Below are 11,794 nucleotides of genomic sequence, written 5' to 3' on the forward strand. Positions count from 1 at the left end.
TGCCATCAGTAAATTACGGAGGAAATATATTCTTATGTAATACATGGAGTTACCTGGAGATATTAATTATATGGCCGCAAGCGTTGCATTTTTTCATAGCTTTTACTGCTTCTCGTGTAAAAATTGCTGGTGCTATCAAGTTGGTATCAATGACTCTACGGTATTCTTCGGTTTTTGAGTCTGTAACGGGATATTTACGATTAGTTATTACAAACAGAAATGTATCTTTGAATATTATTATATATCCAAGCTATTATTAGTAAGAGTAATTAAATATAACAGTTGGAACATGTAAGAATCAACGTTTAGATAAAAAAAACTTCAATTTCGCGAGTAAAACTGTATTATTTATGTAATATTTGACATTTGTAACATTTACATTTAAAAATAATGACTAGGAAAGCATTATTCTTTTGAAATAGTAGATATTGTAGGAAAGCAAACATCTGGACGCAAACAAAATTTGAATTTTACTTGAAAAGATCGGTCGAATATAGCGAACACAATTTTTTTGTATCAGATTTCATTTTCCTAAAAATTTTTCGAATATTTCTTAAACACGTGTAACAACTTTTTTATCTGATGAATTTAGAAAATTTGGAGCAAGAAAATCTCGATCAGAACATAACTAATGCACAGCGAAGTTTTGATATTGCAAAGCATTTTTAACACAGCATAAGTGCTAATCGTCAGCAACATATCAGTGATAATTAATAGATAGCGATTTTTCAGAATAAATACCACGCAGAGATGGCAACAAATGAAAATCACATAGCTTGCAAAATAAAAGGATCCTATTTGTTTTGTTCGTATGGTTGAATTTCTGGTCTAACAAAACAAAAGTTGTAATGCTTATGTTTTAATGCAAATGTATATAAATACTCTTTCCGCGTACTATGGTACGCCTTCAACAGTAAACCGATTACATGAAGATTAATTTAATCAAACACGATAATTCAAAGGAATTATTGTAATAACTCGAGCGGTTGTACTGATAACGAAATTGTAATTTTCTTGAAATTTTTCACACAAGTAACTTCTCCGCTAATACTGAAGAAATCTGGGACACTAACTCCACATCAACACTATTTGTCCAACGAAAGCTTTCCTACTATAGATAGTAGATAAACGAATCTAGATTAGTGTAACCATTTTACACCTGTAGCATAATAATATAACCTATGATTACTGGCAATACTTAAAAAGAAAGAAGAATAGAGAAATAAGGAAAATTAAAATCGAAGCATATTCGTAAAATACCATATATCGATATGAATAAATATTTTTACCGATGATAGGTGTGGGACTAAGAACTCCAGCATTATTCACTAAAATATCAAGGCGACCAAACTTTTCGTCGATCCATTTGAACACCTTAAGAATATCTTCTTCGTTCGTTATATCGCACTCGATCGGAAAAAATTTATCCTTTCCAATTTCTGCTGTAGCATCCTGAAGTTTGTCTATTCTTCTTCCCAAACCAACTATTTTAATGCCATGGGTAGCCAGAGCTTTCGATATCGCGAGACCGATTCCTCCGCTCGAACCGCTCACAAGTGCTACTTTTCCAATCCAGCGATTCATCATTCGTATTGCCGTGCTACAAAGTCACTACGCGTGGAAGTATTCCGTTGTAGTTTAAAAAGAGATTTCAGACTCTTGCCCCTACCAGTCGCAACCACTTGAGACGTCTCATAGCAATTACCTAGAATGCAATCTACAGAGTGCTCAGTTTCAATGCAACGAGCTAAATATCTCAAAACACAAAGTAAAAAATACATAAAGGTGTAATACGAAAAATACAGAAAGTTATAGAGAAGCTGATGTTGCGATTCTGGTAATGATCGCGATTATATTTTCTTTATGAAGTATATTCGATACAGGAATTATAACTATAACTATAGCTATACGTCCGCTCCCCTCGCCCCTCCTCCATAGTTGCATTAGTCAGTGCAAACATTCGAATTACATTGCGTAAAGATACGCAATAATAAATATCTATAGCGATTAGAATTAATGAGTGTAATTCCTAGTTAGTTACTAATGTTTAGGAACAAACATTGTCGCAAAAAAGTAACAATATCAAAAATAGCTCTCTATTTTATACCATCTCGAAAAGCTATTCTAGCCAAGTGATCGTTACATGTATTTGCTTCAAATAGCTGACTCATGTTTAACGTAACTATTACATGTACTACACCCGTAAAATAGTGATGATCTACTCATGATGAGTTGGCAATTACGATTTCTTTCAAAAATTTTTCTGCTCCGAGCGCGTTTCTTATATGTTTTAACTGAGAAAAATGACGGGTACATGTTGATGTTACTTTATAATAAAACATTTACTTGAAATCTTGGATAGTGGATCCCATCATAGTATTCAATTAAGATCGCAATATTTTCCAATGTGACAATTCTTCAATTAATGACATAACATTCAAGCGGAACTACCAGCGAAGGGTAAGGTAAGGAGATTAAATATTGTAGAATTGCCACTTTGTTACTTTGTTAATGATGAATAGACCGCAGATTTGTATGTATTTATGAAAAATTTCGAGATGTAAAAACACACTTTATCTAATATTACAAACCGCTTATCTTGTTACATACAAATTCTGCCGATTACTTAGATACACGCAATTTTAGCAATACTACTTGATTAGCTTTATCAATTTTACTGATAGACATATCACCGTTGCAGCGCCACAATGACGCAAATACGAAACGCTATTTCAGGATCCGAAAGAAAATTTCATTTAGTAAAGCTTGTAATTAGGTAACAATGTATATGTTATATGATATTAAGATAAACAATATTTTTTGCCTTCTCTAGTTACTCTTAAGCATGTCTGTGTAATTAACATTCTTATCGTTACTCTTACGAAGTACGATAGCCAACAACGAAATTTTTTTTTTTTTTTTTTTTTGTTTAAAAACTGAACGAGATTGATCCATAAGCTGCGATACGAAAGGTACACAGAACTCACTGGGCATTATTTTAAATATGAGATCGTGTCGCTTGTCACACATTTTTTTTAAGTCTACGTTATAATCGTTTTACCTTGCACTAGTGTTATTTTACATTACTTTATATTTTGTACTTTACTACAATAGCCATACTGTATGTTTCATACATAATTCGGTCTTATAATTCTAGCTTAAGGTCGTGAGTATACAAAAGAACCGTAAGAGATAAGTCGTTCGATAGGCAATAAGCGGTAAAGCGGCAAATCGAGCACGGACGAGCAGCAGAAAATAATTCAAACCTATATCATTGACTAAGTCACGTCTGCGGATTTATTGTATGTAAGGAATAAGTCAAATGGCAGTTAAGCGACGAGTGTCTATTCGCTTAGCGATGCCACGATCTATAACTTTAATTTATTTTATGACGCCCAAACATCTTTTGCTGCTTGTCGTTTTTTACTCATCACGACCACAAAACGAATATTTCCATAAAAGCATAATTGAAATTATGAAACTGTTATACTGAAAATATTAGGTATGTCTGAGACAGAGAACTTGTTTATCTCAGAATTGACAAATTTGCAGTTAGATCGTTATTGCCTTGGAACGAAGATATCTACATATATTGTAGATGGTACATCACTCCCGACAAGAATGATTAATTAAACCTTATTTTTCGTCTACGATTTATCCCAGTTTCATTTGGAACAGAGTTACATCTCAACTAGTTACGAGAATTACACTGCATAGTTGGATTGATCTGAAATTTCATGAAACTTCAAGTCATGCTGAATGGCTACTCCCCGTTAATTTATTTCATTGATCTATGCACTTAGTATAAATAGAATACATAGCAAGAAACAGAGTATAATTATCAATATAAAAAATATACATATATTAAACGCGTTGCAACGCATGTCACTGCATGCGTTACGATTGAAAATTATATTTTATATATTTCTCACATTAACTTCTATAGCCACATTTAGCTTGACGTTGATAATAATTATGCCTATGTAAGTCGTTAGATACTATTCGTTTTGGACATTATATAAAATATGATACATATACGATCAATATGTACTTGTGGTGCTCTATTCTGATGATGATTTTTATCTATATATACTATGTATTTACAGCCTATATAATATATATATAACTAATCTGATAACAATGACAGTCCTACTAAAGCAATACTCTTAAAAAAATATCACCAATGGTGATTTATACAAAAATATGTCAAGGCCCTTAAAGATAATTACAATGTCTTCATCTTTCTCCTTGATCCCTATAACATGTAAGACTAGTAGTACCCTAGAAAGTTTCATATAGTTAGAGGATTTCACTCGCTTCATAGGGATCACTAAATAATGGTCATATTTAAAAGCACTGGATTTGATTCTGTAATGAAAAAAGAATACATGCATGCATATATTGAACTGTTTGCATATTAACCTCTATCATATTTCATACATAGACACCAGAAGTATTCAAGTAATGCCTACTGAGATATTTCACTTTTTGTTTATTCAAAACGTGATAACGTGTATTTTAATCGAATAATTGAGGCTTATCTCGTAACATTTACTTTTCATATTTGAAAAGTTCCAAAGACAGAAATTTGATAGAGATATTACATATACAAGGTGTTCGGTAACTGATAATACAATCCAGCAATTCTAATCGTAAATTTCGTATTGAATTGATCCAACTTCCACTTGTGCTCTTGTATCCATAAATATGAGTGTTACAAGTTAAGACTGTGAGCACCGTGATACGGTATTTTATGAAATACGGTTGCAATTGTATCAGCAGATATGCTACCGAAAGTGATGCAAAGTCAGGGATCCTATGATAAGGTTAGGATTATTGTCTGCAAGGATGAATCTGATGCGAAGTCACGGCAGCTCTAGGAAAAGTCACGTGCGAGCGCCTCTGGCGCAACAAAAAGAAGCCCAAGGAGGTGAGTTCTAAGTTAACGAACAAACTCGATCCGAAATCCGGATGTAAGTATAATTATGTATTTTCTAAGTACGCATGCCATGTGGAATTATCATAAACAGTTATAAATGATAATCGGTAACCATGATATTTAATCAATGAATTTGTTGTCAAAACTGTTTTGCACGATCAAAACATTTATTTCGCCGCTCCAAAATTCACACTACGGAGAACCGCAAAGAAAGATGCATGACATTATTAAAATTCCTTACGGAACGCCACAAAACTCCGAAGATTATAAGAATATCAAGATAGAATGCGTGCGCCAACTGGAAAGAATATGCATTGAACAGGAAATGGATAGAGAGTACTAGATTTTACAGACACTAAAATTTGCAGACGATCAATAACTACATATTTATGACAGTTTAAAATCTCGACGAAAAAATAAGTATTATTTCCGAACTAAATATAACACAAGTAAGTACTTGCACGATAGTATTTTGACACGTGTATTTTATCGTCGTCATTCGCAAACAGTTTCAGGAGTCAAAGTCGTCGCAGATCGGCGATCTGCGGACGATCCCGCGAACAGCTGCACGTCAATACGAAAAAGTCTATATAAGAATGTCGCGAATTTCATAAATAGCCATTAGTTATTTCATTACTTCATGACGGACTATAAGATATAAGTACCTAAGATTACTGGGTACAGCTAACACTCAAGAGATACATGTAAGAAAGGGAAGGAGAACAAAACGTTCATCAGACGCACATTGTCAACAGTAACAGCATTTATGTACAATTCAAATGACAAATAAAAATATAGTGGAAGTGGATTGGATTAGGGCTCTGGCAAGGTCTCGTATGTAGACACTTCACGCGGTAAAAACTGCCAGCTGATATTTGTTTTCAGAAATTAATCTGTAGAAGACGATGCCAAGCTAAAAACAGCGTAAGACGTCGTAAAATGTATACGTACCAGTTTTAATTATGTAATAAACATATCTAGGCTAAGACGTCCTTTTTTATATTTAAAGGGAAAAATATAAAGCTCCGTTTTCTAATCCATTTCTTTATTAAATACGATGATCCATTTAATAGAGTGTCCAAAGTTCTATTCCATAAAACATTCCTACATACATCTTGATTTTACCATATTGCATTAAGATTCACAATCGTTCTAATGAGGTCATCGGTTCTTACATTCCTTTGTAAAAATGGTAATAACCTAATAGTAATAATAATGTAGATACAAAACGTTAATCGCATATCTAACAACATATGTCTTCAACTACTCTGATACTTGCAAGGTAGGAGTAACACACTGATTTTTTCGCCATTGTACATTGATATAATGATGTGATCAGGCGAGAAGTTCATTAAAATCGGCATGTAACAGCATGTAAGTAATGACTAACTGTAAGTCAATCCCGCTGTGTCAAAATAAATCCCGTGCCGTGTGGTATTACCGTGATTTCCGGAATCTGCAAACAGTATTTCTATGAATATTGAAGTTAATCATTACGAGTAAAAATAATAACGTTCACATAATATTGACATATGTTCTTAATTGAGAAAGGAGAAATTCTATCATTCTATAATCATCTATCATCCTATAACAACAAAATGCTTACTTCCACATATTATAGAAAAAAATATAAAAATTGTATGCATAGAAAGAAATAAAAGAAAATATCAAATAGGTAAAATAAAGGAACATAAATAAATATAAAAACAATAAAATAAACGAGAAAATAATTCAATAATCAACTGTATAAAAAGGGTTATCTATCTCTATAGTTGTTATACGAATTATATGAATTGATATAACGACGGAGTAAATAATATTTTTTTATACAGATCTTATACTAGGAACGAAATAAAATGAATACATATGCGGGAACGTCCGAACGAAATTGGCATAAAGGAAATTAAAGATGTGGGTTAAAATGTATGTCGATAATCTTACTAAGAGACGTTACAGTGTGTATGTTCTTGTGAACAGATATTTTATGTATACATACCTCGACCGTTTCCGGTGTTCCTAACGCGTAGATCACTGCTTCGGCAATGTCTCCAACTTTTAATATAAAATTATTGCTCACGACATCTCGGACGCTTCTTACCATATCCGTCATCACAGCTCCGGGGCTGATGTTCTATTAAAATATACAGATAAAACCATGTGAGTATTATTTATTCTTATAGTATGTGCATGCTTATATCTGATTGTTCAGAATTACGTTAATAAAAAATCATAGACAATTTTGTTGAGCCAATTTTAATTATAGAAATAACAACGATATCTATCAACGCCATCTGTTAGATTTAGGTTTTAAATGTTCCCACACCTTCGAAAATTTTCATTTTCTTGTCTGTACGTATGGACTAACGATGGCATTAAATAATATACTATACATATGTAAATAACGAGCTGTTACCGTAATTTTGACGTTCAGCTTGGCCGCGATTATTTCGTGACGCAGTTGTATCCCTAGAGCTCTTAGACCGTATTTACTAGGACCGTACATGCCGATCGGTATGGCTATACCTTCAAGATGTAATCCGGCAATGCTATAAATATGCTTCATATTAAAAAATGTAATAATTTAATCAAACTGTCTGTGAAAAATTAGTATAATGGAAGACAGTATAGTTTAATTTCTACGAAATCACGAAATTTAATGAATCTTTTTGAAGTTCTTCGTAATAACGTACAAACTACGAAAAAATAAGCACAGACATTTTGCTTGTTTTCATATTTTTTATCTATTTCGGATGTCTTGCATATATCGATAGAAATTCGATCGATTGGAGAGATTGTGGAATATAAAAATCTAGAGATACACAGTGATATTGACGTATTGCTGAATTTATTCTATATATAAAATCTTAGTTTGGTAAATCAATCTATTAGGCTGTCCCAAAAGTTTGTTTCGTTTTATAAAGAAGTAATAAATGTACAACATTTCTTATGTTATATTATTTTATCGAATTATGTATCATGCATTCTGTTCCATTGGAACATATGAACAACACATGAAAATAATATTAATTCTTTATAAAACGAAAGAAACTTTTGGTACAACCTAATATATCTGGAAGAAATGCAAATATTCTTTATTTTTCCCGGCCTTATATTATATTGAAGACAAACTTGTTTCCGTTTACTTCGTGCCTGATATGTCTATTATAACTTTTTTAATAATTCTAATAATATGCTAGGGGAAGTGTTTCATGAATTCAACTCAAGTTTGCTCTAGAATGAAATAAATATCATTTGAAAAACGATAGTCTTTATAATGTTTAATTATTTCAGAAATAACATGTAATTCAATAAATACGTAAAATATGCATGCAATTTTATATGCATGTGCATATAAAAATATATTGGGCAAAAAATTAAATTCAAACGAATCAAGTTTATTTGGTAGTGTTCAATATAAAAGTTATATGTTTCATTTTTGTTTTCTCCGTTTGTAAATAAAAGATGAAAACTACTTGCTTAGATTAACAAAAAACAATTAAGATTTGAGAGGACAAACGGAACGATAGATTCTTTGGCATTTTCCACAGATATATTTATTCGACGCTGCCATCAATAAATTACGGAGGAAATATATTCTTATGTAATACATGGAGTTACCTGGAGATATTAATTATATGGCCGCAAGCGTTGCATTTTTTCATAGCTTTTACTGCTTCTCGTGCAAAAATTGCTGGTGCTATCAAGTTGGTATCAATGACTCTACGGTATTCTTCGGTTTTTGAGTCTGTAACGGGATATTTACGATTAGTTATTACAAACAGAAATGTATCTTTGAATATTATTATATATCCAAGCTATTATTAGTAAGAGTAATTAAATATAACAGTTGGGACATGTAAGAATCAACGTTTAGATAAAAAAAACTTCAATTTCGCGAGTAAAACTGTATTATTTATGTAATATTTGACATTTGTAACATTTACATTTAAAAATAATGACTAGGAAAGCATTATTATTTTGAAATAGTAGATATTAGAATAGTAGAATTTTACTTGAAAAGATCAGTCGAATATAGCGAACACAATTTTTTTGTATCAGATTTGATTTTCTTAAAAATTCTTCGAATATTCCTTAAACACGTGTAACAACTTTTTTATCTGATGAATTTAGAAAATTTGGAGCAAGAAAATCTCGATCAGAACATAACTAATGCACAGCGAAGTTTTGATATTGCAAAGCATTTTTAACACAGCATAAGTGCTAATCGTCAGAAATATATCAGTGGTAATTAATAGATAGCGATTTTTCAGAATAAATATCACGCAGAGATTGCAACAAATGAAAATCACATAGCTTGCAAAATAAAAGGATCCTATTTGTTTTGTTCGTATGGTTGAATTTCTGGTCTAATAAAACAAAAGTTGTAATGCTTATGTTTTAATGCAAATGTATATAAATACTCTTTCCGCGTACTATGGTACGCCTTCAACAGTAAACCGATTACATGAAGATTAATTTAATCAAACACGATAATTCAAAGGAATTATTGTAATAACTCGAGCGGTTGTACTGATAACGAAATTGTAATTTTCTTGAAATTTTCCACACAAGTAACTTCTCCGCTAATACTGAAGAAATCTGGGACACTAACTCCACATCAACACTATTTGTCCAACGAAAGCTTTCCTACTATAGATAGTAGATAAACGAATCTAGATTAGTGTAACCATTTTACACCTGTAGCATAATAATATAACCTATGATTACTGGCAATACTTAAAAAAAAAAGAAGATTACAGAAAAAAGGAAAATGCAAATGCAAACATATTAGTAAAACATATGTATTTTAACATAACTTAACATAAATATTTTACCGATGATAGGTGTGACACAAACAACTCCAGCATTATTCACTACAATGTCAAGGCGACCAAACTTTTCGTCGATCCATTTAAACACCTTAAGAATATCTTCTTCGTTCGTTACATCGCACTCGATGGGGAAAAATTTATCCTTTCCAATTTCTGCTGCAGCATCCCGAAGCTTGTCTTTTCTTCTTCCCAAACCAACTACTTTAATGTCATGGCTAACCAGAGCTGTCGATATCGCAAGACCGATTCCACTGCTGGAACCGGTCACAACTGCTATTTTACCGGACCAACGATTCATCATTCTTGTTAGCTCACCGCAACGTAACTGCGAATGAAGGCATTGCGTTACTTTATATGAAGAAGTGAACGCACTGACCTTGATTTCTACCAATCAGTGTTCACTCATGATATGTCGTTCCAAGTAAGTACTTACGTAATACAGTACATTTCATACAAACGTGTATGTAATGATCTTCAATTAGCAGGGCTAGTACATGAAATACAACTAGTTAAATATCTCGAAACAGAACGTGCAAAATACAAAAGGATGTTTCAGTTGCAAATTATAGAGAGACAGATAATGCGATCATGTAAACTATAAATCATAGGTATAACTATAGCTCCATACAATCAGTCCCCCTCCTCCTTCAACGAGTTGAGTAGTCATGATTAATCGATGTAAATAATCAAAGCAATCCACTACAAAGACAAGTACTAGGTATCTACAGCGGCTGCAGTTGCTAAGTACAAACTCTAATCAATTATCGATGTTCAGGAATGAACATTTGTCGAAATGAAAGGCTAGTTTTATAACTCCATTTATGGTATTCTTTATATTCATTGTTACCTTATTTATATTTATATTGATAACAAATAAAAAATAAAATGCAATACAAAAATAGCACTCTATTCCATAAGATCCCGAAAACTTATTCTACATAAGTGGTTGTTACATGTTTTTGCTTATAACAACTGAGTCATGTTACAAAAAGAGACTTACAATACTTATCGAGCACCATAGTTATAAAATAGCGATGAATCATTATGAGCTGGACATTTCGATTACTTTGGCAGTTTTAGTGTTATAAGCGTTCTTCTTATTTATTTTAATCGAATAGAATGACGAGTACAAGTTGTTGTTACTTTATAATTGTAGATTTACTTAAAATCTTGAGTAATGTGTCGTACATGCGACTCCGATATAGTTTTTAATTAAGATTGCAACATAAAGTGTATTTTATTCGAGTGCCTCATGCGTATCTTGTTGTATTCACTCTTAATATTTGAAAGTCATCGGTAAACGTGACAATTGCGAAACGCAAAAATAAGTGAATATAAATTTGATAAGATAAAATTGATTGGTTAGAGATGCTAATTGCACAAGGTGTTCGGTAACTGTCGATGCAATCCAGCTATTCCAATCGTAAATTTCGTATTAAATTGATTAAGGGGCTATTCTGGTCTAGAGGCATGAATTTCGTGCGATTTTTGAAGCTCTGTACAAGCGAAACAAAAAATATTTTTGCTATCCTTCTTTTTAGCATTTGTTTATTGATATTTCGAGATTACGTAAAAAATTCACTGAAAAAAAACTCAATATTTAAAAAGTTATGAGCTGGCAAAGTGGGTGCTGCCAAAAAAATGGAGTGTCGTGGCGTGCATGATATCAACCCTTCTGGTCATCTGAAACAAAAAATGCGAACGGATTCTTAATTAGTATGGATGTCGCTATCGCCTGATCCTTGGAAAAGTCAATACAACATTTTTTCACAAAATGACGGCCGTTTGAAAAAAAATTTCTTATTTTGCACGTTTTTTTGACAATTCCGAACGTTTAAAAAATAGTAATATTAAAGATTTTGAGCTGAGCGTGGTCCGGACGATAGAGGAGTATATAAGGAATATTCAGACCAAATTTAAAATAAATCGGTTCATTAGAACTTGAGATATCGTGCACACCAACTCGAAAAAAGTAGTTTCGAGAAAAACGCGTTTAAAGTTTTGAGACAAGTTTCCGGCAATT

General features: G+C 32.3%; 1 protein-coding gene and 2 long non-coding RNA genes across 20 annotated transcripts in view; 2 read left to right on the plus strand and 1 right to left on the minus strand.

Annotated features, from left to right (window-relative positions):
- The window catches only part of LOC126877883 (uncharacterized), a 30,290-nt gene extending 24,528 nt beyond the window's left edge, over positions 1-5,762 (plus strand). Inside the window, exons 1-3 of one of the 2 annotated variants that reach the window (XR_007695423.1) lie at positions 2,227-2,465; positions 4,783-5,388; positions 5,449-5,762. This is a non-coding gene — a long non-coding RNA (uncharacterized LOC126877883). Of the gene's footprint in view, positions 1-2,226; positions 2,466-4,782; positions 5,389-5,448 lie in introns of those variants that run through there. The other variant, XR_007695426.1, reaches the window with a different exon arrangement.
- The window catches only part of LOC126877859 (uncharacterized), a 35,494-nt gene extending 29,146 nt beyond the window's left edge, over positions 1-6,348 (plus strand). Inside the window, exon 2 of the long non-coding RNA XR_007695388.1 lies at positions 6,222-6,348. This is a non-coding gene — a long non-coding RNA (uncharacterized LOC126877859). The remainder of the gene's footprint in view (positions 1-6,221) is intronic.
- LOC126877650 (farnesol dehydrogenase-like) overlaps positions 1-10,096 on the minus strand; it is a 39,347-nt gene extending 29,251 nt beyond the window's left edge. For 4 of the 17 annotated variants that reach the window (XM_050640271.1, XM_050640295.1, XM_050640297.1 and 1 more), the window contains exons 1-3: positions 9,860-10,096; positions 1,290-1,374; positions 54-180 (exon numbers count right to left, since the gene is read on the minus strand). In XM_050640271.1, coding sequence (XP_050496228.1) covers positions 54-180; positions 1,290-1,374; positions 9,860-10,072 — 425 coding nt within the window. In that variant the 5' untranslated portion in view covers positions 10,073-10,096. Of the gene's footprint in view, positions 1-53; positions 181-1,289; positions 1,375-6,139; positions 6,396-6,935; positions 7,071-7,352; positions 7,486-8,557; positions 8,685-9,774 lie in introns of all 17 variants that reach the window. The other 13 variants (XM_050640260.1, XM_050640269.1, XM_050640262.1 and 10 more) reach the window with 6 other exon arrangements.
- Positions 10,097-11,794: the final 1,698 nt, after the last annotated feature.

This window comes from Bombus huntii, chromosome 2 (genome assembly GCF_024542735.1).
Source record: "Bombus huntii isolate Logan2020A chromosome 2, iyBomHunt1.1, whole genome shotgun sequence".
NCBI classification, from domain to species: domain Eukaryota; kingdom Metazoa; phylum Arthropoda; class Insecta; order Hymenoptera; family Apidae; genus Bombus; species Bombus huntii.